This window comes from Bufo gargarizans, chromosome 7, assembly GCF_014858855.1.
Source record: "Bufo gargarizans isolate SCDJY-AF-19 chromosome 7, ASM1485885v1, whole genome shotgun sequence".
Classification (NCBI taxonomy): Eukaryota; Metazoa; Chordata; class Amphibia; order Anura; family Bufonidae; genus Bufo; species Bufo gargarizans.
Genome location: NC_058086.1, coordinates 7,193,589 through 7,220,650, shown reverse-complemented (window position 1 = coordinate 7,220,650; position 27,062 = coordinate 7,193,589). Strand labels below are relative to the sequence as shown.

Genomic DNA, 27,062 nt, shown 5'->3' with positions numbered 1-27,062 from the left:
CCCATTTTGGTAGCAGTTGTTTAGGTTTTTGCTAAAGGGGTTGTCTTACTTCAGCAAATGGCATTTATCATGTAGAGAAAGTTAAAGGGGTTATCCATGTTCTCAAACAGCCCCCCATGTGCCGGGCCCCTCACAGGAAATACACTTACCCTGCTCCCTGCACCGCTCCTGGTCCCCGCACCGCTGCTGCTGCTTCTCCTTGTACACAGATGAGAACATCCGGTGTCGGGAGCAGCCAATGGCTGGCGGAGATGGGGACGAGCCTCCCTAGCGTCGACCACGATGCTAGGCAGGCTCGTCCCCCTCTGCCATCGGCTGCTCTCCCCCGACACGGGATGTTTTCATCCGTATACAGCGAGAAGCAGCAGCAGCGGTGCGGAGCGGGGTAAGTATATTACCTGTGAGTGGCCCGGCACATAGGGGGCTGTGGAACATGGATAACCCTTGCATTGTGGGTCAAGACGGATCCGTTATGCTCTGCATTTCAGGATGGAAAGCAAACCGCATCATGCTGCGGTTTTCTCTCCGGTATGAGAATGGAATGGAATGCATTTTGGAACATTCCGTTCTGCTCAGTTACATTTTGTCCCCATTGACAATGAATGGGGACACAACAGAAGCGTTTTTATCCGGCTTTGAGCCCCTATGATGGATCTCAATACCAGAAAATATTAACACTAGTGTGAAAGCAGCCTTAGTTCTCCTCATAAATGGACTAGAAAATAGTAGACATTTTTAGTGAATAAGCCTGGAGTCAAGGTGTTTGTGTCTCCAGGAGGGGCGCTTAGCTCTGGGTTTTAGGGGGCAGCCCTCTCTGCCTCTTGGGGGGGGGGGGGGGGGGGGGTGTAACTTGAAGAAAACTTTTACTCTTAAGAGCGCTTGTTCGTTTTCAGACCAGGCTTTCCCTTTAAGGCCGGGCCTGCTGCTCCCGGACACACGCCCTGTACGTGGCAGAACTTTTCCCTCACAGTTTTTGTCGGCGGACTCTCCCCTGATGTGTATGGAGCCCTCCTCCTCCTCCCCCTCCTCCCCTCTCGTGCAGTGCCCCGGTGTCCATGCAAGCAGCAGCCACGTCACCCGCTCGCAGGGAGTCAGACGGGCACCCTCTGCCAGCCGCACACCGGGCACCCAGCACGGCGCGGTTTTAGTTGCTCAGAAAAGATGAATGTCTTCAGGATTTTAGGAGATGTGTCCCATTTACTGGCGATGATCATCCTGCTGATGAAAATGTGGAAGAGCAAGTCCTGCGCTGGTATGTTCTGGGCAGGGGAGGGCAGGTAGAGGTGTGTAGGTGGCTTCTTACAACTTTCTGTGTGCCCTGACTCCAGAGGGGACTCCTCTCCATCACTGTGGATTGCCCCTTACACGATTGGCGATTTGGAGGTCTTGTTAAAATAGCCCCATAACACAGTCCTGACGCGTTTCAGCAGGCGACCATTGTGGTCATTTCTCACCGTGTGGCCAGTATCATTGCAGCTTTGTTAAGGGCCTTTTTACGTGGACAATAGTCGCCCAATAATTCGTACGACATTCCCGGTCATCGCCCAGTGTGGGTCCAGTGATGGAGCGATGTATGATAATGAATCATCTTTAGTTGGCAGTACGTCCTTCATGTAAACGGGATGTGCTGCCGACAATTATAGGATCTGTACAAAAGGAATGATTTTTTTGTAAAATAAAAAATTCACAATAATCACAATATTTAAAGGTTAGTAAATGGGCGCTGATCGACCTGCTACATTAATTGGTGATCTTTAGGGGGTTAATTTATCTGCCTTTAGGATACATTCACATCAGCGTTTTGAGATCCGGCAGGCTGTTCCTCTGCCGGAAAATGCCACACACGGCTGGATCCCCAGTGACTACTCAGGGATCCGGACGCTTTCCGGTGTAATGCCTTTGACCAGACAAAAAGTTGTGCATGCAGGACTTTTTATTGGGCCAAAAGCCGGCATTTATGGAGGAAAGTGCCTGGATCCCCGTCAGATCCCTGTAGTCAATGGGGCACTATCCAGCTATACTGGATCCGGTGAATTCCTGCAGGCTGCTCCTCTGCCAAATAATGCCACACACCACTGGATCCAATTTGACTACTCTGGGATCCATCTGCTTTCCGGTATAATGCTGACTTTTGGCCGGACAAAAAGTTGTGCATGCAGGACTTCTGAGGATCCTTTCACACTAGCGTTTTTACTGGATCCAGCAGGGTTCATTACGCTTCCATTACTGATAATACAACCGTCTGCATCCGTTTAGAACAGATCCGGTTGTAGTATCTTTAACATAGCCATGACGGATCCGTCATGAACTCCATTGACTTGCATTGGGGGTCATGACGGATCCGGTTTTGCCTTTTTCCCAAAACATGTTGCGGTTTGCTCTCCGGTATGGGAACGTAACTAATCAGAACAGAATGCATTTTGGAGCATTCCGTTCTGTTCAGTTCAGTTTTTTCCCCATTGACAATGAATGGGGACAAAACTGAAGTGTTTTTTTCCGGTATTGAGCCCCTATGACAGATCTCAATACCAGAAAACTTAAACGCTAGTGTGAAAGTAGCGTTACTGGGCTAAAAGACTGCGGTTCCTGTCAGATTCCATTGTAGTCAATGGGGATCCAGCAGTGGAAGGCATTATCTGGCTATGCTGGATCCGGTGAATTCCTGCAGGCCGTTGCTCTGCTGGATTTCAAAACACTGATATGAACGTAGCCAAAAGGGCATTCCGGGTGTAGCAAGCGTTTCTCTTTTCCGGTGTTGAGTTCTGTCCTAGGGGCTCAATACCGGAAAATAACTGATCAGTGTTATCCTAATGCATTCTGAATGGAGAGCAATCCGTTCAGGATGCATCAGTTCAGTCCCTCTTACGTTTTTTGGACGGAGAAAATACCGCAGCATGCTGCAGTTTTCCCCCCCGGCCAAAAAGACTGAACACTTGATCCGGCATTAATTTCCATTGAAGTGTATTAGTGCTAGATCCGGCATTAAGTGTTCCGGCAAGACGGATCCGTTTTTTTAGGTCTGCGCATGTGCAGACCTTTAAAAATGCAAAAAAATAAAATAAAATACCGGATCCGTTTTTCCGGATGACACCAGAGAGACGGATCTGGTATTTCAATGCATTTGTCAGACGGATCCGGATCTTTCTGACAAATGCCATCCGTCTGCGTGAGGATTGCCGGATCCAGCAGGCAGTTCCAGCGACGGAACTGCCTGCCCAAATCCTCTGCCGCAAGTGTGAAAGTACCCTAACTATTACATCAGTGGGGGTCCTACTGCTTGATCCCCCACCAATCATAAGAACAGGGACCCAGTGCCATGCAGTACTGCCACAGGTCAGGCATGTGCACTGCTGCTCCATGTATCTCTATGGGAGAGTACGCCCTCGTCCATTTCCTGAACTCCCATAAAGATGAATGGAGCAGCAGTGTTCACTTGGGGGTGGATGGTACTGGAATGCTCCTTTACATGAGCAGTGTAGATCACCTAATGAGCGTTTGTTGGGTAAAAGCATTTACTAATCCTATAAATGGTCTAAGCTTAGACAGACTGTCTATACTTGCCCCAGATGTATCACAGGGGCTCAGGCTGGAGGATGACTCGGGTGCAGGGATAGACACTTGGCTCTGACTCTATACTAACTATTGGTTATCTTACTTTGAGGCAGAATTTAATGGCAGCATTGTGGCCTCATTTTGGCGCAAAATTGTGCATCTAAGGGTCCGCCCCCTTGTCGAGTATGTCAGGGGTAAAATCGTAGAAACCATAGATGTGCAAAATTTTTGGCACAGACACATTGATCACAGCAGCGACTGCTCATCCTTAGGGCTCATGCACATGAACGTATATTCTTTCCATGTCTGTACCCTTTTTTTATTTTATTTTTGAGGACTGTATACAGAACTATTCATTTCAATGGGTCTGCAAAAAAACCAGAAGTTACTCCGTGTGCATTCCGTTTCCGTATGTCCGTAACAGAAGTTACTCCGTGTTTCCGTTCCGCAAAAGAATAGAACATGTCCTATTATTGTCCGCATTATGGACACGGATAGGACTGTTCTATCAGGAGCCAGAAAAAAAAAATACGGAATGCACATGGATGTCATCTGTATTTTTTGCGGACCTCAAAATACATATGCTGCATGTAAATGATGAGCAGGCAATTATCGGGAATGAATGGTTAATTCCCGATAATTGCCTCGTCGGTAGAACCTCGTAAAGGGGCCTTTAGTTAAGCTCTTATAATTAACTATTGCCTAGCGTAAATGCACATACAGATCAGTGATATACAAAAAAGCCATCACCTATCACGGATGAAAATTGATCAAGCTTGTTTAAAGAGGACCTCTAACCTCTTCATCTTTCTGTTTTAATAACAATTCTGGAGCATCACAAGCAAATTATAAAATATAATAAAATCTGTCCTATGCAGGGAAACCCCCCGACAATTCATTCATAACTTCTAGCAGGAATAATAAAGGAATTGCACAGTATAGAGTCATAAGAATAGATGCTCTCTGCCGTGTATAAACAGTACCCTACCAGTCACCTGTCCAAAGGGCACAGCGGGCGCTCCCCTTATGGATACATCAGCTCAGTACCATAAGTCTGCTGTATTCTTAATAGCTAAATGGCACAACGTTCTTTGTTAAAAAAAAATAATAATTGACCTATAGTTGTAGCATGCCACCCTTCTATATAATAAGCGGCGAGATCACCACTCCTCATGTGTGCAATTGCCGCGGTGTGCCAGTGATTGATGTTCCATTCAGATATGGTGACATACAGTATGTACATTGATCTTACTGATGACACTGTCCTATTTTTTCAATCCATCGAATGTTCTTTAGGGCTCATGCACATGGCTGTAGTCGTTCCCAAATTGAGGATCCACAAAACACGGATACGGGCCGTGTGCATTCAGAATAGAACGTACTGTCCTCTGTAGAACTGTTCTGTCCATATGCGCAAAACAGACAAGAATAGGACATGTTCTATATTTTACATTGAAAAGAATGGGTCCACATCCGACCGGACAAAAATGTGGATCGGATGTGGACCAAAACCACTGTCATGTGCATGAGCCCATAGCGGTCTGAAAGATGGCAGCCTGTAAATGTGGTGAGCATAATTTGTGTTGTTCCCTGCAGGGTTGCATTTATGGGACCAGTCGGAATCCCGATTTGCAGGTTTTGATGTTGATATATACATACAGTGGAGGAAATAATTATTTGACCCCTCACTGATTTTGTAAGTTTGTCCAATGACAAAGAAATGAAAAGTCTCAGAACAGTATCATTTCAATGGTAGGTTTATTGTAACAGTGGCAGATAGCACATCAAAAGGAAAATCGAAAAAATAACTTTAAATAAAAGATAGCAACTGATTTGCATTTCATTGAGTGAAATAAGTATTTGAACCCCTACCAACCATTAAGAGTTCTGGCTCCCACAGAGTGGTTAGACACTTCTACTCAATTAGTCACCCTCATTAAGGACACCTGTCTTAACTAGTCACCTGTATAAAAGACACCTGTCCACAGAATCAATCAATCAAGCAGACTCCAAACTCTCCAACATGGGAAAGACCAAAGAGCTGTCCAAGGATGTCAGAGACAAAATTGTAGACTTGCACAAGGCTGGAATGGGCTACAAAACCATTAGCAAGAAGCTGGGAGAGAAGGTGACAACTGTTGGTGCGATTGTTCGAAAATGGAAGGAGCACAAAATGACCATCAATCGACCTCGCTCTGGGGCTCCACGCAAGATCTCACCTCGTGGGGTGTCAATGGTTCTGAGAAAGGTGAAAAAGCATCCTAGAACTACACGGGAGGAGTTAGTTAATGACCTCAAATTAGCAGGGACCACAGTCACCAAGAAAACCATTGGAAACACATTACACCGCAATGGATTAAAATCCTGCAGGGCTCGCAAGGTCCCCCTGCTCAGGAAGGCACATGTGCAGGCCCGTCTGAAGTTTGCCAATGAACACCTGAATGATTCAGAGAGTGACTGGGAGAAGGTGCTGTGGTCTGATGAGACCAAAATAGAGCTCTTTGGCATTAACTCAACTCGCTGTGTTTGGAGGAAGAAAAATGCTGCCTATGACCCCCAAAACACCGTCCCCACCGTCAAGCATGGGGGTGGAAACATTTTGCTTTGGGGGTGTTTTTCTGCTAAGGGCACAGGACAACTTATTCGCATAAACGGGAAAATGGACGGAGCCATGTATCGTGAAATCCTGAGCGACAACCTCCTTCCCTCTGCCAGGAAACTGAAAATGGGTCGTGGATGGGTGTTCCAGCACGACAATGACCCAAAACATACAGCAAAGGCAACAAAGGAGTGGCTCAAGAAGAAGCACATTAAGGTCATGGAGTGGCCTAGTCAGTCTCCGGACCTTAATCCAATCGAAAACCTATGGAGGGAGCTCAAGCTCAGAGTTGCACAGAGACAGCCTCGAAACCTTAGGGATTTAGAGATGATCTGCAAAGAGGAGTGGACCAACATTCCTCCTAAAATGTGCGCAAACTTGGTCATCAATTACAAGAAACGTTTGACCTCTGTGCTTGCAAACAAGGGTTTTTCCACCAAGTATTAAGTCTTTTTTTGTTAGAGGGTTCAAATACTTATTTCACTCAATGAAATGCAAATCAGTTGCTATCTTTTATTTAAAGTTATTTTTTCGATTTTCCTTTTGATGTGCTATCTGCCACTGTTACAATAAACCTACCATTGAAATGATACTGTTCTGAGACTTTTCATTTCTTTGTCATTGGACAAACTTACAAAATCAAAAAAATTGAGGGGTCAAATAATTATTTCCTCCACTGTATATATATATATATATATATAAAGAAATATAGGGTATAGAAAAGTAATGGCGGCATTGAGCAGACTGAGGGCGGGTGCTATGTCCAAAGCCCAAATGTAAAAAACTGGAAATCGGACAGCACTCCAAATGAAAAACAAAATTTATTCACCCATGTGGCAAAAGAAGGAGCTGTTGCTCCTTTTTTTGCCACATGGGTGAATAAATTTTGTTTTTCATTTGGAGTGCTGTCCGATTTCCAGTTTTTTAAATATATATATATATTTATATTTATATATATATATATATATATATATATATATATATATATTTTTTTTTTTTTACTGAAACCAGAAGCTGGTGCAGTAGAAAAGATGTAGAAGTTTTTCCTTTATACTTCTCCTCTCTAAGTGCTGCTCCTGCGCTGAACCAGAACCGCACGATGTGAACATGGCCTGACACTCCTTTTTCCATAGCCGTTTAGGGACATACAGTTGTGTGCGGCTGTCACTGTCTGTTGACTGTGGTGGCGTGACTGTGTGGCAGTGTATTCTCACCTGTGTGATGTGATCGGCCGGTTGTAGTCTTCCATTAGCTCTGTACAGTTAGTTACCACGCTGGCATTTGCTGCCTTGAGGGAAGACCTGTTAAAACAAGGCTTTAAGCTGTGCAAATATCATCCACTTGTTGACATACTATATGACGTTGACACCTGGCAATAGGGGGTTAACCGCTGGGGCACCTTTTGGTCACAGGAACAGGTGTCGTGTTCCCCCCATGCATCCATCCAGCTCTATGTGACTGCCTTACATAGCTGAGTACAAGTGCTCCGCTCTCTTCATCAGCGACATGTCTTCCAGTGCATTCACATGGGAAACCACAGGCCCTCGTGCATGGTGGGGGCCCCAGCGGTTGGACCCCCGCCAATAAGACACATTCCCATTATCCTCTAGATAGGGGTTAAGTAGTTGTAATGGGACAACCCCCTTTAACCCACCAGTATGCTTTGGGATTTTGAGAGGAAATATCCTTGCAACCAGAGGGAATGTACAAATTCCACATACAGTGCCTTGCAAAAGTTTTCACCCCCCTTGTTACATTACAGCCTAAGGCTACTTTCACACTAGCGTTGTTTTAATCCGGCGTTCAATTCCGACACTGGAACTGCCCACCGGATCCGGAAAAACGTGTGAAAACGGATTACATTTAAATCCTGATCAGGCTTTCGATCACAATGGAAAAATGCATTGGAAAAAACGGATCCGCCATTTATGGACTTTAACTTTTTTTTCACATTTTTCGGGTTTAACATGCAAAAGCCGGATCCGTTTTGACTGAACACACGGGGCCGGATCCGGCGTTAATGCAAGTCAATGGGAAAAAAGCCTGATCAGGCGTTCAGTCAAAGTGTTCAGGCTTTTTGGCCGGAGGTAAAAATACTGCATGCTACGTTTTTCTGAAAAGCCTGATCAGTCAAAAAGACTGAACAGAAGACATCCTGATGCATCCTGAAGGACTGACTCTCCATTCAGAATGCATTAGGATAAAACTGATCAGTTCTTTTCCGGATTTGAGCCCCTAGGACGGAACTCAGCGCCGGAAAAGAAAAACGCTAATGTGAAAGTACCCTTAGGTTCAATGTTTTGTTAATCTAAATTTTATGTGATGGATCAGAACACAATAGTCTAAGTTGGTGAAGTGAAATGAGAAAAATGGCATGTGCGTATGTATTCACCCCCTTTGTTAGGAAGCCCATAAAAAGCTCTGGTGCAACCAATTACCTTCAGAAGTCACATAATTAGTGAAATGATGTCCACCTGTGTGCAATCTAAGTGTCACATGACCTGTTATTACATATACACACCTTTTTTGAAAGGCCCCAGAGGCTGCAACACCTAAGAGGCCTCACTAACCAAACATTGCCATGAAGACCAAGGAACTCTCCAAACAAGTAAGGGACAATGTTGTTAAGAAGTACAAATCAGGGTTAGGTTATAAAAAAATATCTAAATCATTGATGATCCCCAGGAGCACCATCAAATCTATCATAACCAAATGGAAAGAACATGGCACAACAGCAAACCTGCCAAGATACAGCCGCCCACCAAAACTCACGGACCGGGCAAGTAGGGCATTAATCAAAGGCAGTACAGAGACCTAAGGTGACCCTGAAGGAGCTGCAGAGTTCCACAGCAGAGACTGGAGCATCTGTACAAAGGACGACAATAAGCTGTACGCTCCATAGAGTTGGGCTTTATGGCAGAGTGGCCAGAAGAAAGCCATTACTTTCAGTTAAAAACAAAAAGGCACGTTTGTGAGTTTGGGAAAAGGCATGTGGGAGACTCCCAAAATGTATGGAGGAAGCTGCTCTGGTCTGATAAGACTAAAATGGAACTTTTCGGCCATCAAAGAAAATGCTGTCTGGTGCAAACCGAACACATCACATCACCCAAAGAACGCCATCCACACAGTGAAACATGGTGGTGGCAGCATAATGCTGGGGGGATGGGACTGGGAAACTGGTCAGTGTTGAGGGAAAGATGGATGGTGCTAAATACAGGGATATTCTTGAGCAAAACCTGTACTACTCTGTGCATGATTTGAGGCTAGGACGGAGGTCCACCTTCCAGCAGGACAATGACCCCAAACACACTGCTAAAGCAAGACTTGAGTGGTTTAAGGAGAAACATGTAAATGTGTTGGAATGGCCTAGTCAAAGCCCAGATATCAATCCAAAAGAAAATCTATGGTCAGACTTAGGCTACTTTCACACTAGCGTTTGGGTGTCCGCTTGTGAGCTCCGTTTGAAGGGGCTCACAAGCGGCCCCGAACGCATCCGTCCAGATCTAATGCATTCTGAGTGGACGGGGGTCCGCTCAGAATGCATCAGTCTGGCAGCGTTCAGCCTCCGCTCCGCTCAGCAGGCGGACACCTGAACGCTGCTTGCAGCGTTCGGGTGTCCGCCTGGCCGTGCGGAGGCAAGCGGATCCGTCCAGACTTACAATGTAAGTCAATGGGGACGGATCCGTTCGAAGATGACACACTATGGCTCAATCTTCAAACGGATCCGTCCCCCATTGACTTTCAATGTGAAGTCTGGACGGATCCGTCTGAGGCTACTTTCACACTTAGAAATTTTTTAACAATATAATGCAGACGGATCCGTTCTGAACGGAGCCACCGTCTGCATTATATGAGCGGATCCGTCTCAGACGGATCCGCTCTGAACGCAAGTGTGAAAGTAGCCTTAAAGATTGCTGTTCACAAGCGCAAACCATCCAACCTGAAGGAGCTGGAGCAGTTTTGCAAGCAGGAATGGGCAAAAATCCCAGTAGTAAGATGTGGCAAGCTCATAGAGACTTATCCAAAGCGACTTGGAGCTGTGATTGCCACAAAAGGTGGCTCTACAAAGAATTGACTTTAGGGGGGGTGAATAATTATGCACATTGACTTTTTCTGTTATTTTATCCCATTTGTTGTTTGCTTCACAATAAAATAAAAAAAAACATCTTCAAAGTTGTGGACATGTTCTGTAAATTAAATGATGCAAATCCTCAAATAATCCATGTTAATTCCAGGTTGTAAGGCACCAAAATACGAAAAAGTCAAGGGGGGCTGAATACTTTTGCAGGGCACTGTAGATGTTGTAAGTCCACATTTACCGTAAATGCAGTGGATTTTACCTAAGGATTTGTGCAGGTAAGCTCTGCAGCTGAATCCAGTAACACAGAGATGATCAACCTACAGCCCTCCAGCTGTTGTAAAACTACAACTTCCACCATGCCCTTCTGTAGGCTGATAGCTGTAGCCTGTCCGGGAATGATGGGAGTTGTAGTTTTCCAACAGCTGGAGGGCCTCAGGTTGAGCATGCCTGCAATAACAGATCTTACAGATCTCACCACATGCAGAATGTCAAATACTGGTGCAGATTTTACCATCTAGCAGATGTGAAATCCATGGTGAATCCGCATGCTACCCATCAACAGGGTTAGGCTACATTCGCATGACCGTGGTGTAGTCATTCCCATGTAGCAGACCCCAAATCAGGGGTACCGGCCATGTCAACTCCTTGCTCCGGTACAGACCAATTGACTTGAATGTGCCTGAGATCCGAAAGATACAGCAGAAGATAGTGGCCAGCTAGCCAGATATTCCATCCAAGAGTTAGTCGAGCCTAGAGGAGGATATGGCAACAATTCACAAATCCAACATTTTGTAGCAGTAAACTGAAATATTAAAGGGGTTTTCCAAGATACTTTTGTTGGTGACTGTGAGGTATATGGATTAATATTTACTGTCAGCCATGTCCTCACACCCCCATTTTCTGACAAATAGCAGAGGTAGTGAACTCCACAGGAGGGCCCTGCTTCAAAGCCCCAGCCCTGATTGTCATTTGAGTCACCTCTTGGCATGTACATCAGTGTACAGTACAGACCAAAAGTTTGGACACACCTTCTCATTCAAAGAGTTTTCTTTATTTTCATGACTTTAAAAATTGTAGATTCACACTGAAGGCATCAGAACTATGAATTAACACATGTGGAATTATATACATAACAAAAAAGTGTGAAACAACTGAAAATATGTCATATTCTAGGTTCTTCAAAGTAGCCACCTTTTGCTTTGATTACTGCTTTGCACACTCTTGGCATTCTCTTGATGAGCTTCAAGAGGTAGTCACCTGAAATGGTTTTCACTTCACAGGTGTGCCCTGTCAGGTTTAATAAGTGGGATTTCTTGCCTTATAAATGGGTTTGGGACCATCAGTTGCGTTGTGGAGAAGTCAGGTGGATACACAGCTGATAGTCCTACTGAATAGACTGTTAGAATTTGTATTATGGCAAGAAAAAAGCAGCTAAGTAAAGAAAAACAAGTGGTCATCATTACTTTAAGAAATAAAGGTCAGTCAGTCCGAAAAATTGGGAAAACTTTGATAGTGTCCCCAAGTGCAGTCACAAAAACCATCAAGCGCTACAAAGAAATTGGCTCACATGCGGACCGCCCCTAGGAAAGGAAGACCAAGAGTCACCTCTGCTGCGGAGGATAAGTTCATCCGAGTCACCAGCCTCAGAAATCGCAGGTTAACAGCAGCTCAGATTAGAGACCAGGTCAATGCCACACAGAGTTCTAGCAGCAGACATCTCTAGAACAACTGTTAAGAGGAGACTGTGTGAATCAGGCCTTCATGGTAGAATATCTGCTAGGAAACCACTGCTAAGGACAGGCAACAAGCAGAAGAGACTTGTTTAGGCTAAAGAACCCAAGGAATGGACATTAGACCAGTGGAAATCTGTGCTTTGGTCCGAGTCCAAATTTTAGATCTTTGGTTCCAACCACCGTGTCTTTGTGCAACGCAGAAAAGGTGAATGGATGGACTCTACATGCCTGGTTCCCACCGTGAAGCATGGAGGAGAAGGTGTGATGGTGTGGGGGTACTTTGCTGGTGACACTGTTGGGGATTTATTCAAAATTGAGGGCATACTCAACCAGCATGGCTACCACAGCATCTTGCAGCGGCATGCTATTCCATCCGGTTTGCGTTTAGTTGGACCATCATTTATTTTTCAACAGGACAATGACCCCAAACACACACCTCCAGGCTGTTTAAGGGCTATTTGACCATGAAGGAGAGTGATGGGGTGCTGCGCCAGATGACCTGGCCTCCACAGTCACTGGACCTGAACCCAATCGAGATGGTTTGGGGTGAGCTGGACTGCAGAGTGAAGGCAAAAGGGCCAACAAGTGCTAAGCATCTCTGGGGACTCCTTCAAGACTGTTGGAAGACCATTTCAGGTGACTACCTCTTGAAGCTCCTCAAGAGAATGCCAAGAGCGTGCAAAGCAGTAATCAAAGCAAAAGGTGACTACTTTGAAGAACCTAGAATATGACATATTTTCAGTTGTTTAACACTTTTTTTGTTATGTATATAATTCCACATGTGTTAATTCATAGTTTTGATGCCTTCAGTGTGAATCTACAATTTTCATAGTCATGAAAATAAAGAAAACTCTTTGAATGAGAAGGTGTGTCCAAACTTTTGGTCTGTACTGTACATGCAAAATAAGTTCCCACCCCCCAGCCATCTGAGTGTCAGCTGGCAAGGAAGAAAGCCCCAGGGGTCCAGGCTTCAGATGGAGAAGGTCACACCTCTTCCAGCAGCTAGGAGCCAGGCCAAGGTAACAGGAAGGATCTCTCAGTATGGGGTCCCAACCCTTCCCCAGTTCAATCAGATTAGGGTACTTTCACACTTGCGGCAGTGTGATCCTAGCTGTTACTTTGTAGTCCTGGCGCCAAAACTACACCACTCTGTCCAGTGGACGAGGCTGGGGATTCCAGGACTGCTCCCATTCACTTCCATTAGTTACCAGCTCTGTCCACCGCACTCCAGCCGATCTGATATTACTAGGCTGTCTTCAGGACAGACCAGCAATGTCAAAACCTGGACAACCCCTTAATTGTGTGTCATGGCAGACTTGTAAATAGGTAACTAATGATAGTAAGGAGGATTCTTTGTGACTTCCAAAATGTCTAACATGCAGTTCAAGAATCCTACACATGACTGTCATGCAGGCCCATGTGCCGGCCGTACATTTAGTGCCAAGATCGGATGCTGTGTAATCAGGGAAGCCATGGCTATGCGCTCATGTCATCAGATGTACTGACCTTCTGATATTCCAGGTTATTGTTTTATTTTTTTTTAGGAGAATAAGATGTCAAAGGTTTATATAGAAAATGAAAAGCCTAAAATCATTAATGTGGTTTGTATCTTTATTCCAGGTATATCAGGGAAAAGTCAGCTACTGTTTGCTCTGGTATTTACCTCGCGCTACTTGGACTTGCTGACCACATACATATCTCTCTATAACACAGTGATGAAGGTAAGGAGATGCCTTAAAGGGACCCTCCAGTTCATGATAAATAAATAGGGACATTCATTCATAAATAGTGCAAAATTTTGGGACTTTTGGGGGGTTTCAGTTGCTGCTTGCCACTATAATCTACATCAGGAAATTGGCAGAGATTATAGCGTAAATCTACTTCGGCTATAGATCTGCGCGTTGGCACACAGACCTGCAAAGATGCGACACTCATATTAAGAGGTATCAGCACATGGGGGGAATTTATCACTTGCGGTATCTTGACGTCCATTTTGCTGGAGGCAACGTTGCTGTCGTTATTTGGAACAAGTGTATCAAAACATTGCACAATGTTGATAAATGAATATTATGGTTAAATATCTTGAGATTTTTCTAAAGTGTTTATGCCAACCACCTACTGGAGCGAGACGGCGAAAACAATCTGTGACATTATATAGATATTTGCAGAAACATGGTGTGCACTTACTTGCCTAGCTAACTATGCCCACTTCACTGCCAAAACCTAAAAGTGACGCACACAACACAGATTTGTGGAAAGAATGGTGAAATTTATCATTTATTATTAAAACAGTATTGGCACTGTACATATAAAACCCAATGATAAATATGAACAAATATTTAACATATAAATTCAGCAAACACAGCGTCTCTATGCATGTCTTTAATTCTTTACTGTGAAGGGAGGGTTGTTTCAATTTATTGCATATGCCATGTATGATCAGTGGGGATCCTGAGAAAGGGAACGTCAGGTAACCCATTTTCCAGCAAGGTTGCTTTCCCACCATAGTGAAAACCCTAGCGTGTCCACTTGGCTGTTTTCCCCTTCTTACTTCAGGTCAATAACTCCTCCCGACTTTCTGCAAGCAAGCCCAGCGTCCTGCCTTCTTCAGCGCCTCTGCTCCTGAAATCCCATGCCTGCACACTTTAACGCCAGGCAGGCAAATGGCGCATGCACGGTCCAATCAGTGATGCAGCTGCCCACAGTGGGTATAGTACAGCACATTTTGGGGCCTAGCGGTAATATGTGTAAGAGCGGGATTTCAGGAGAGATATGCTGACATAGGCATGCACTGGGCCGGCTTATAGAAAGACGGAGGAGTTATTGACCCGTTAGGGCTCATGCACACAAACTTTTTTCTGTGTCCGTTGCCTTTTTTTTTCGCAGCCTGTATGCGGAACCATTCACTTCAATGGGGCAGCAAAAAAAAAAGGAATTGAGTCTGTGTGCATGCTGTGTCCATATGTCAGTTCAGAAAAAAAATAGAACATGTCCTATTATTATCCACATTACGGACAAGGATAGGACCGTTATATTAGAGGCCAGCCGTTCCGCGGAATGCATACAGCTGGTATCCATGTTTTGCAGATCTGCAATTTGCGTACTGCAGAACATCCAACAGTCATGTGCATGAGCCCTAATGCTGAGGGGCCCAGGCACTTGTAGCAATAGAAAACGCCCCTGGGCACTTGCGAGCTGATAAACATATCACTTCAAACTTAGTTTTTCCACCATTCAGAGAAGGTACCATTTGTGTACTGCGTGTATGAGATATAATGTGATTCTAGCAGGCTGATGTGAGAAAGGACAGACTACCTTTAACATACTCCCTGTGATGACGAGAATACTTCTGCAGACATCCAGGCAGCATAACAATGCCATTCACACTGAGCTTTTAGTGCATATGCACAATGCAGATTTGCCCCAGATCTCACCTGTTGCATTTCAAAGGGTGAAATCAGCATTGAAAATCCACCCAGACACTTGACATGCTGGGATTTCAAAGTCTGCAGCATAGCATAGTAGATTTTCTGAATGAAAATACACGTGGAAAAAATACATGTAATACGCATTTTTAAGGACATTTATTAAGTCATATACCCCACTTGTTGGCGTATTAAAGTCACAGATTTTGTCGCATTGCTCACGACACTTTTCCAGAGTGCCGAGAGAAGGGGGTGTGACGCGGGCACATATGCACTTGCCCCCCTTTGTACATATACCCTTAAAGCACCTTTGAGCCCACTCCCCTATATTCTAAGTTGTAAGATTTAGTTTTCCGCTATTGTGGATCTATGAATTAGTCACCAGGATGCTGTAGGGAGAGGGGCTTCTACGAGAATGAACTTCTAGTATAGTATGGTACCAAAGGCTTCGATACTACATATTCTTACATTTTTCCACAGATCATATTCCTACTTTGTGCATATATCACAATTTATATGATCTACATAAGGCTTCGGAAGACATACGACAGTGAGAACGATACATTCCGACTGGAGTTTCTCTTGGTGCCTGTTATTGGGCTCTCCTTCCTGGAAAACTATGAATTTACACCTTTAGAGGTAAGAGACCAAATTCTACAAAGCCGACAAGGCTGTGGCCAACATTCTTTTACCACATAAGTCTTTATTATGTATATTATAATGTTATAGTTGATGGTTTGATCATTGAGGTGCTGAGACCCCCACCACTCGCCAGCAGCAGAAGCTCTTGGCTGGGCCCCATTTGTAGTTGGCTCCGCTATGCTTTCCTTGGAATTAGCAGGGTCTGGATAGATTTCTGTGAATCCATACATTGCCTTCTGGTAGACAAGTAAGAATGTCACAAAGCATCTCCATTAGTAACAGTAGGAAAATATTAGATAACTGATTTCATATTATCCCCTATAAAGCCTGTATAAGATGGCAGATTCTCTGCCAGCTAATCTCTTAGTGGTCTTAGTAATACTCGTAACGATGATCTGGCAGTGTAATACTGCCACCGATTACCCAATGATTTGCTCGTTCATCGGGTAACCCAAATCTTTTGACATCTTTTATATCAAGCCCTGCCCCTTTAACCTACTGGGTGTATTTCCCCTTATAAACATTGCGGGACGTTTAGAAAATCAGATATGCATGCTTTGTGGCTTTAAAAAATCGCAAGTCACGGCAACTGCGCCGTTTTCTGTGACATTTGGTGTTCCTCACCACTTTTCTAAGTGGTCTGTGTTTAAGAGGTAAAAGTGAGATTAGACCTGGATTATAGCTTATTTACTATGTGCGATTTTTGCAAAAGTCACAACCTATGCCAGGCCACCCCTTGGTATACTTTTACACATATAGGCGTAAACCACATCACACTTCCACCAAATATATTATTAAGGAGCACCAGTTCATAAATTTGGCGCAGGCACAGAAAGCAACAACAGACTTCTAACTGACACAGAAAAAAACTGCAAATGACAAATGTCCACCATTGTTTTTAGGGGAAATTAGCTCATAAATGCTCAGTTTTGCCCTAATGCATATGATACAACACCTTAAGCTACTTTCACACTTGAGTTTTGGCTTTCCGTTTGTCATATCCGTTCAGGGCTCTCATAAGCAGTCCAAAACGGATCAGTTTTGCCCTAATGCATTCTGAATGGAAAAGGATCCGCTCAGAATGCATCAGTTTGCCTCCGTTCAGTCACCATTTTGCTTTGGAGGCGGACACCATAACACTGCCTGCAGCGTTTTGCTGTCCACTTGACGAAACTGAGCCAAACTGATCCGTTCTGACACACAATGTAAGTCAATGGGGAAGGATCAGTTTTCTCTGACACAATAGAAAACGGATCCGTCTCCCGTTGACTTTCAATAGAGTTCATGACAGATCCGTCTTGGCTATGTTACAGATAATACAAACTGATCCGTTCATGACGGATGCATGTGGTTGTATTATTGTAACGGATCCGATTTTGCAGATCCGTGAAGGATCTGCCCAAAACGCGAGTGTGAAAGTAGCCTTATACGGCAGGAACCCTTCTAACCCAAGTCATTTCAGGACTGTAATGTACACCTTTATAAATATTTACTGAGGCATTACTGCAAGGCGGAGGGTGGAACTGGTGCAGAACTAAACTCGGAGTAGAATTACATTAGATTTAAATTTCATAATCCATAAATCATCCACAGTTGTGTCAAATACACTGCGATCTCCCTGCAGTCAGTCCAGTGTCCTCCAGTGTCTACAAGTGTATTATGACTCCGCATGCATGAATTCTTAGGGTCCTACGGGTAGTCCATTCACCCATGTGGCACCTGTAGAAGCAGTACAGCACATGATGGGGCATGCCAGGAAATTATTTTTCTCATCATACAGAGTTCTTCAGAAAAATTACTTAGTATGCCTCCATATAAAATCAGTGATACAATATAGGCCCATACCAGACTTTTCATGGATCCTTATAGAGGTTATCTACATTGGATGACCCCTTATTGCTCGAAGAGTCTCCCTCTACTCGGGCCCTTCAGTGCACTTGGTTGTATTTTGTGGGCGAACCTGGCAGGGGAAATTAGGCATTATACAGTTGTCACTGAAATCAATGGGCTGTACATATAATACATGGATGTGCCAGGTACTTTTACACAAGGCATTACTGTGAATTAAAGGGGTTGTCCCAGGACAGACACTTCTCCTCTATCCACAGTATAGGGGATAAGAATTTGGTCGGTGTTCATGAGAATGGAGACCAGTGTTCTCCCTTGAATGGTTAGGAGGTCACACATACACCGTGTCGCTCCCTTCAACTCTATAGGACTGCAGGATATTGCCCAGCACAGTACTCTGCTATCTCCGGTGGTCCCATAGAGTTCAGTGTAGCGGCAGTGTGCATGCCTGACTGTCACTACATTCAAACGGAAACTGCTCCTTTTGACAGCATTATAATGATTTATAAAGCTGTGTGATCCAGAGAGTTTTGGAATCTACAGAATTACACTGTGATTGTAATAGAATAGTATGCAGTTATCACAATGACTCACGGCCTTAGGCCCCATGCACACGGCCGTTGTTCACGGCCGTGTGCGGGCCGTGGAACCGCGGCCTGGATCCCTCCTGAGAGCAGGAGCGCACGGCGTCACTGGTTGCTATGACGCCGTGCGCTCCCTGCTGCCGGCACAGTACAGTAATACACTGGTATGATCTATACCAGTGTAATACTGTATTGCGGCGGCAGCAGGAAGCGCACGGCGTCATAGCAACCAGCGACGCCATGCGCTCCTGCTGTCAGGAGGGATCCAGGCCGCGGTTCCACGGCCCGCACACGGACGTGAACAACGGCCGTGTGCATGGGGCCTATCAATGCTGTTTGATCCTGTCAGAGGAGCAGCGGTCAGGACGGGAACTCTCACTGACACACGCTGCGAGTTCCTCGCATTGAACTGACTTGTGTGTGCCTGAATAAATAAATGAAAGGGCCACAGCACACCAGTGACCATTACATACACCTTGTTCTGATAATAGGCAGCAACCCCCATTGATAAAACACTAATGTCCCATTAACAAACTGGACAATCCTTTTTTTTATTCAGAAAAACTTTAACCTTTTCTGGGAAAATTATGACACAAATAAAACCTGAATTCTAAAAAAATAATTATTTTATGTTGGCACCCTTACTAATGGTAGACACCTGACACATTGTAAAAATGCCACCCAATACATTATACTCATGGGCATTATGTAATTTTGCAAACATCTGATTCAACAAATAGCCTAATTAGTTGGCGGGGTTGATTTGATGTGTAACTTTTACACAGTGTGACAAATTGAGCGCTTGTGTCTGTTCCTGTTGGTAAGGTGTGATGACCTGTATCACATCCTGGTGTGATGGGCGGCTGTACAGGGGGTGGATGACAGCAGCAAACTGTGATCGGTATTCCTGTGACTTGCAGCTCCCCTCCCTCTTCCTTCAGGCTCATGCACACGAACATGTGCCGGCCGTGCCCATATTGGGGCCCACAAACAATGGGTCCGCAATCCAGAAGTTCTGTACCGCACTGCAACACAATAGAACATGTCCTATTATTGTCCGCATTACGAACAAGGATAGTACAGTTCTATTAGGGGCCAGCTGTTCCGTTCTGCAAAATACATATGGTCATGTGCATGAGTCCTTACACAGATATTGGGGCACATTTATTAAGCTAGTCTGTTTTTAGGCTAAAAATTAGACAGGCGTATTTCATCTAGAGGTCTTTCTTTTGCAAAGTATTTATTAAAAGTCGCACAGCTGTTGATGAATTAGGCGTATTGCTATTAGTCTGACCTCTGGTGGTTCTTATTCATTTAGTCTGGTGTAATGTATTTGCGCCTGAAAAAATGTTGCATCTGTGTGGAGAAAAGTCACACACAAAAAAAAAGGTGCAAAAAAAAAAAGTTTCGACTGTTTTTGTGACAAATTCTGGCTCAAAAAGGCTCATCTACATAAATAGATCAGAAAAAAGTTGCAGTTATTTATTTATTTTATGCACTTATATATACAATAAAACTGCACCTCATACAGAGTGCTGCCTATATTCTCTGTTGTGGACTCTTCATTTGAGGCGAGTTTGACCAAACCCTGTTGTGGCGTGGCATGGCAACGCACCTCTGAGGGCTCATGCAGATGGCCGTTCCCCTGGAACCCCACGGAAGCACTAAGGGTCTGGATCCGTCTGTGGAATCTGCACAGATGTTGCCTGTGCAATGGGCATGTGCATGAGCCCTAACTGTTTATACACACAGATTTGGAGTGCTGTTTTCCACTTTTTTGCTGTATTGGGAGTTGGGATCAGTTAACCCTACCTCAGTAACTGACCACACCGGTGTATCCTTATATTAGAAGCACATACCTGGACCCTTTGTGATAACCATTACATTTCCTAAATATATTCAGTTTTTCCTGCAGGAATAGTATAGTCAGGGCCGTTGCTAGGGTCTCAAAAGATCCAGGGCCCAAGCCCCAATGCATATAGCCCACTTCTCTAAGTCGATCCCCCGCCAACACTCCTCCAAACACTAGCGCTGAAGTTATAGCGCTGCTATACAGTAGCACATACCTCTCACATCCAGAGCCTCCAGGTGACGCCTCCTCTGATGTAGATCTAATCATCTTCTCCATTCGGTCTGGACACTTCTCTCAGCTGTCTCGTCTCTGCAGAGTGTGACACACAGACATCTTAGGCTCCTCACTTTTCTATTATCATCCCCAAACAGTGTTATCCTGCTGCTCACTGTGCTCTCCAATTCCCCCAAGTACTATCCCGAAGAAAAATGAGTCCCCCCCCCCCCTTCATAGTAATGGTGCTCCTCCAAGTCCCATCAATAGTAATTCCCTTCTAGAATGCCCTCGTTAGTAATATTGCCCCTAACAGTGATAGTCCTCCCCAAGAGCCCTCCAGTATTAATAATGCCCTCATAGAGCCCCCACTAGAAATAAGGCCCCCCTATTGTTCCCCCAGCTTTCTACAAACCCCACAGTAGTAAGAAGGCCCCCTATAGTGCTCTTAGTAGAAATAATGTGGATATATAAGTCCCTCTTTTAGTGCCCCCAGTAGTAATAAGAATGCCTAATGTCCCCTACTGTTATAATGCTCACCCCGACGTGCCCCCGGTATTTATACTGTGCCCCCTGTAGTTATATTGCTCCGTTTAGTGTACTCAGAAATTATAATTTCTCAGCCCCTCAACCATACAGTCCCATGTAAATAACATTATTTCCCTCCCTCCTCCGTAGAGTCCCATGTAAATACCATCACACCATCTCTCCAGCCCCCTCCAATATACGGTCCCATGTAAAGAACACCACCCCCTCCCCAGCCGCCTTTAACATACAGTCCCATGTAACTATCACCCCCTCAATATTCAGCCCCATGTAAATAACATCACTCCCTCCCCCAGAGACCTTCAGCATACAGTCCCATGTAAATAACATCACCCTCTGCCAGCCACCTCCAACATGCAGTCCCATGTAAATAACATCACTCCCTCCCACAGCCGCCTTCAACATATAGTCCCATGTAAATAACATCACCCTACCCCAGCCACCTCCAACATGCAGTCCCCATGTAAATAACATTACTCCACCCCACGTAAATAACTTCCCTCCCAAGAATCGCCCCTGAGGACAGTGTAGGTCAGACTCAGTCTCCAAGCAGTATTTGTTGATAAAGTAGGAATTTATATGAGCATACCTGTGTTCCTTTTAGATACTCTGGACTTTTTCGATTTACCTGGAGTCTGTAGCCATTCTGCCGCAGCTCTTCATGATCAGTAAGACGGGGGAAGCTGAGTCTATCACCACCCACTACCTCTTCTTCTTGGGCTTATATCGTATGCTTTACTTGGCCAACTGGATCTGGCGCTACCACACAGAGAAGTTCTATGACCAGATAGCGGTGGTCTCTGGAGTGGTGCAGACCATCTTCTACTTTGACTTCTTCTACCTCTACATCACTAAAGGTAAGAGTTCGGAATTGGAGGCTGAGTAATATGGAACTGAGGGTACAATACACGAAATCGGATCATTACATAGCATTTATTCATATTTGAAGTCTCACTTGCTACAAATGAAATATCCTGTGTAGATTGTAATTACTGTATATTCCTGCATATAAGACTACTTTTTAACACATGAAAATCTTCTCTAAAGTCGGGGGTCGTCTTATACGCCGGGTATGGCGGGCGCTGCAGTGCCGGGACGCCCGAATTATCAACAGAGAGAGCCCGGGCTATTGCCTTGTATCCCCAGCAGCTGAGAGCTGCGATGTAACCCACGGCATATGCCCCCCCTGCGCTGTACCTTGTATACCGCCCCCTGCTCTGTACCTTGTATGCCTCCCCCCTGCTCTGTACCTTGTATGCTCCTTGTACCGCCATCCTCCCGGCCGCTCGCATCTCGCTCCTACGCATGTGCGAGATTTCATGCGGCAAGCGTGGATACACGGGATCCTCACGGCCGCTCGCTCCTGCGCATGTGCGAGATCTCCGTGCGGCGTATCTAAGTGCGGCGCAGATGTGCATATGTATATGTGAATATGAAGAATAACATAACAAAAACATGTTCAGGGTATAGGTGGCACATGTTTAGGGTCTGGGAGGGAGGACAAGGAAGGTGGTGGGATGCAGGGATGGTGGTGATACCATGGGATGGCGGTGGTATCTAGGGATGGTGGTGGGATGCAGGGATGGTGGTGGGATGCAGGGATGGCAGTGGTACCCAGGGATGGTGGTGGGATTCAGGGATGGCAGAGGTACCCAGGGATGGTGGTGGGATGCAGTAATGTACTGCTGTGTGTTGAAAAAGGGGTAGTCTTATATGGCGAGTATATCCCAAACTCTATATTTTCAGTGTAAAAGTTGGGGGTCGTCTTATACGCCGGCATATACGGTATGTTTTAGAGACATACATGGCGCACACATATTTAAAGGGAGGTCTGTCATCTCTTCTGACATGTCTCTTTTCGTAAGTATTTGCATTCCCCATAAAATAATTCTGAAGCATCTATTCCTAAGACTGTATGTTGAGCATTTCCTCTGTTATTCCTACTAAACGTTCATGAATGAATTGCCAGCATTCTGCAGGAAAGTTTCATTTGGGCGTCACCAGTTGGAGGTGTGCCTCTTCACAGTGGCACCACTGATTGGATAACGTCAAACTCTGCAGGGACACACCCCATTGGTACCACCCAGATGAACCTTTATTGCAGACTACTGGCAGTTAAAGGGGTTGTCTGAGTTATGAAAAAATAAATATAGCGCTGTAAATCTGATGGTCAGCAATATATACATAAGCTAATCAAGTTTTGGGCCAAAAAAAATGATTTCCTCATTTCCCTGGTTCTCTTTTGACCCTTTGTTTACCTGCACTAACAACAATCTCTGAGGTTTTCCTCATGAATATTTGTGCCCCTCCCCCTACTCTGTATAGGGAGTGAATACAAGTCTGCCCTGAGTGACATGTCCGCCTGCTGGGAGACTCAGCAGCATGTTGTATATGTAGGACTACAAGTCCCAGATGTACAATAACACTGCTGATACACACAGGATCTTCCCCTTACCTGTTCTTGTGCAATGCTCTGCAGAACTCCCCCAGTCTGTCAGCTCTGTGTCTGCAGGATGAGGAGGGAAGATCCTGTGTCTGTTCGCTGCCTGCAGCTACTCCAGCAAAACGTCAAGCCCTGAGTCTGTGCTGCTGAAGGGGTTAAAGTTTCCTGAATAATCCAGGGAGAGGGCAGACAGCAGTGCAGGGGGCGTGGCCAGAACTGTGACATCGTGTACAGACACCTATCTGCTCTCTCCGGCTTGTGCACGAAACATCTTCAGAGCAGGGAGAGAAGCTGACATCACAGGTCATGTGACCCTCAGTAAAATCTGAGAAAGCAGCCAATGCAGATGAAGTAAGTGCATTGTAAAGCATACAATAGTACACAAAAAAGAACCCTGACAACCCCTTTAATTTTTAAATTTCTAGTAGGAATAATAGATGAACTGTACAACACAGTTGTATGAAAAGCTGCTCCAGAATTGTTATTAGATTGTAAATGCAAGCAGTTAGTAAAACAGACATGTCAGGAGAAGTGACGAGTCCTTTTTTTTAAAGGTTAATTGTTTTTGTGTCTCTCCAAACAGTTCTTCGTGGCAAGAAGCTCAGCCTCCCTATGCCAGTTTAACACCGGGACTCCGGGACCCAAGCCTAATGACATTGAAGAAGCTTATGGACTATGCAAAGGACAGCGTCACTCTGAGTTCACTTTTTGTGCCCTATTAACGCCTAGCACAACTGGGTGATGACAGTATACTTGGTTTTATATTTTCACCTCTTTCCTGAAAATAAAGTATATTTGGGATACACACTTGTAAATATCTTTGTACAAATAAATGAAGCAATGCTTCTCCATGGAAAAACACATAAAGGCTTTTTTTTATGTTGGATTTTAAAGTTTTAGCTCAATGACTTATTTGGCAAAAGTTTTCTGGAGCTCATATATTAAGAATATGTAAGACGATGAGGATGTGCCTAGTGCTGGAAGAGACAGGGTGTATAGTCATTGTGCCAATCACTTCTATAAGTAATGTGAATTTTCTGTTCATTAAAATAATAAAAATCTTTCTATAGCGCCAACATACTCCATAGCAATCAATTCATATTGAGGATTTCACTTGACTGTTTGCAGAGGACAGTGGTCTGCAGATGGTAACCTGCTTTGCAAAAATGATATTTATTTGCTGCTGTGATAACAGTTGGACACTAGTCTACATCTCAGAATCAGAAGAACAGCATATGCTTCACTTGGCCAACTGGATCTGAAGTTCTGTGACCAGACAATGGTGGTCTCCGGAGGGGTGCAGGCCACCTAGAGCACCTCCACATCACTAAAGATGGGAGTTCTGAATCAGAACAATATGTGACCAAAGGCGACCTGACCATATAGCTTATAGGGAAATTTTCTGGTTGGCTGATGCCAAGGGGCTGCCCAACCCATCCTCTCTGCCGCCGTCCATTTGCATAATGAGCTCTCAGCAGTAATTAACACTGTGAGGGTCCATTCACACGTCCGTTTTGGTGTTCCGCGTCCGTTCCGATTAAAAACGGAACGTTATGCGGATCCATTCATTTTCAATGGAATCAGCAAATAATCGGACAGCACTCATGGTGCTCTCCGATTCCGTGATTCCGTTCCGTGGGTCACGTTATTCGGATCCTGGAAAAAAAATATACCCTGTCCTACTATTTGTCCGATTTTGCGTTCCGTCATCCCATTCTAGTCAATGGATCCGTCGAAAATCTGGAAGACATGCTAAAAGCATCCTCATGTCATCCAGATTTTCGGATCCGCAAAAAAGAGGAACGTTTATCTGGAAAGGTAAAAATACTGACGTGTGAATGGACCCTGAGAATGAGGTACTCATGTACACGGCCAGAGACCTAAATTCAACTGCGGTCGTAACGTCCCATCTTCTAACCCAGGAATCAGCAACCTCCAGCTGTTGTGAAACTACAACTCCCAGAATGCTTCATCTACTTACAAGAACAGCTGAGTGTGCATCCTGGGAGTTGTAGGTTCACAGCAGCTGGAGTGCCGAAGGTTGCTGACCCCTATTCTAACACATACACCCGCTGGAGGAGGACAGAACGTGGCAGCTATTGATGGCCACCATAGAGGGACAGCTTTTGGGGCTGTATTTTGTGCAGCACTGTAGTATATGCTTCTGATGGGTCGGTATTTTGCGCTATGGTATTGCTGACCCCACCTACCTTCTGTCAGTTGGGACCACTTAAGTTTTTTTTTATTCCAGGGTCACTTAAAGTTCCCAGTTTTCCCATGTTCTTGACAGAGTACAACATATAACTTTGGTTGATTAGATACCACTTGTTTCCTTTTCATGGTAGCAGTTGCAATTTAAAAAAATCTCATCCACACACTGTGGAACAAAATCCACTACGTAAACTGACATGCAGCGTGGATTTTAAAATCACAGCATGTCAATTTTTGTAGTGATTTCAACCTTTCCAATGCATAAGATAAAATCTGTGGCAAAACTGCAGCAAAATCTGTATCTACACTGGGATTTAGCTGCCGCAACGTCCACAGCAGTAATTGTAAATGTGCTGCAGCGACCCTTGCTTTAAACATAACATTGTAGAAACATCAAATTACAACTTCTTTGGTATCATTTATTATAAAGAAAATATTACACCATTTTACAAATCGAAAAAAAGGAAAAGAAATATAATGCAGAAGGAACAAAGTGCTAACTCTACTTTTACAACAAGCTATTGATATTTTTGCTGGATCACCCAATTGTGTCTCACAGTGTCTCGTATACCAGGTATGTTAGAAAATAGACATTTTTTATTTATTTTTTTGTATAGAGGGATAAAAAAAAAAATGAAAAAAGGGTCATGAGAATGTTGGAAGTCTTTGGCCTGGCAACCAAATTATTTTCTAGTTGTAGCTGTACTAGTGCAGGTTCTAAAATGCAAGCTAAGAGGTTCCTACAGGTTGCTCTGGCCCATTGTCCCAGGGCAAAAAAACATGGAGTACGTAATCCAGCAAAATCACAACTTACAATATATTCTCGGTATTTCCCTTGCAGCAATACTTGCATTTCCTCAGGAGTTTTGCAAGTCAGCATATTAAAGGGAAAATGTTCCAAGACCAGAGAGTGCAGGAGATCTTCAGCGTCCTGTACGAGTCAAGTTCAATTGTGTCACTTACAGACGTCTTCCTTATTCACACAGAGAATACAGAAGATCAATCTCATCCAAATAGTCCTCAAAATCAGAGCTGAGAAAAAAAGATAATAAAAAAATGTCAGTCCAGTTAGGGCTGGGCGATATAGACGATATGCGATATAAACTATATAAATCTGGCCAACGATAGAGATTTCATTTATATCGCCAGATCGCAGTAGAACATGGCATGCACCGCTCTCGGCACTCACCATGTTCTCCTGAGACGGCACAGTGGAGGAGGGAGTCCATCCCTCCCTCCCCAATGTGTGCGGCTGCCGCTGACCACCAATGAGAACAGACTAGAAGGAGGAGGGGAGGGACTGTGGCCACTGTGCCACCAATGAGAACAGACT

The 27,062-nt window shown here is 44.6% G+C and overlaps 2 protein-coding genes across 2 annotated transcripts in view; one reads left to right on the top strand and one right to left on the bottom strand.

The window, feature by feature from the left end:
- The first annotated feature begins 1,007 nt into the window (after window positions 1-1,007).
- Window positions 1,008-24,379, top strand: KDELR3 (KDEL endoplasmic reticulum protein retention receptor 3). The gene is made up of 5 exons (XM_044301226.1): window positions 1,008-1,252; window positions 13,586-13,686; window positions 15,871-16,029; window positions 21,680-21,932; window positions 24,102-24,379. The coding sequence occupies exons 1-5, from the start codon at window positions 1,162-1,164 to the stop codon at window positions 24,140-24,142; spliced, it is 645 nt and encodes a 214-aa protein (XP_044157161.1). The 5' UTR covers window positions 1,008-1,161; the 3' UTR covers window positions 24,143-24,379.
- Window positions 24,380-26,152: 1,773 nt separating this feature from the next.
- The window catches only part of LOC122943607 (probable endonuclease 4), a 78,635-nt gene continuing 77,725 nt past the window's right edge, over window positions 26,153-27,062 (bottom strand). Inside the window, exon 10 of the mRNA XM_044301483.1 lies at window positions 26,153-26,761. Within this exon, the coding sequence (XP_044157418.1) occupies window positions 26,704-26,761 (58 nt within the window). The 3' untranslated portion in view covers window positions 26,153-26,703. The remainder of the gene's footprint in view (window positions 26,762-27,062) is intronic.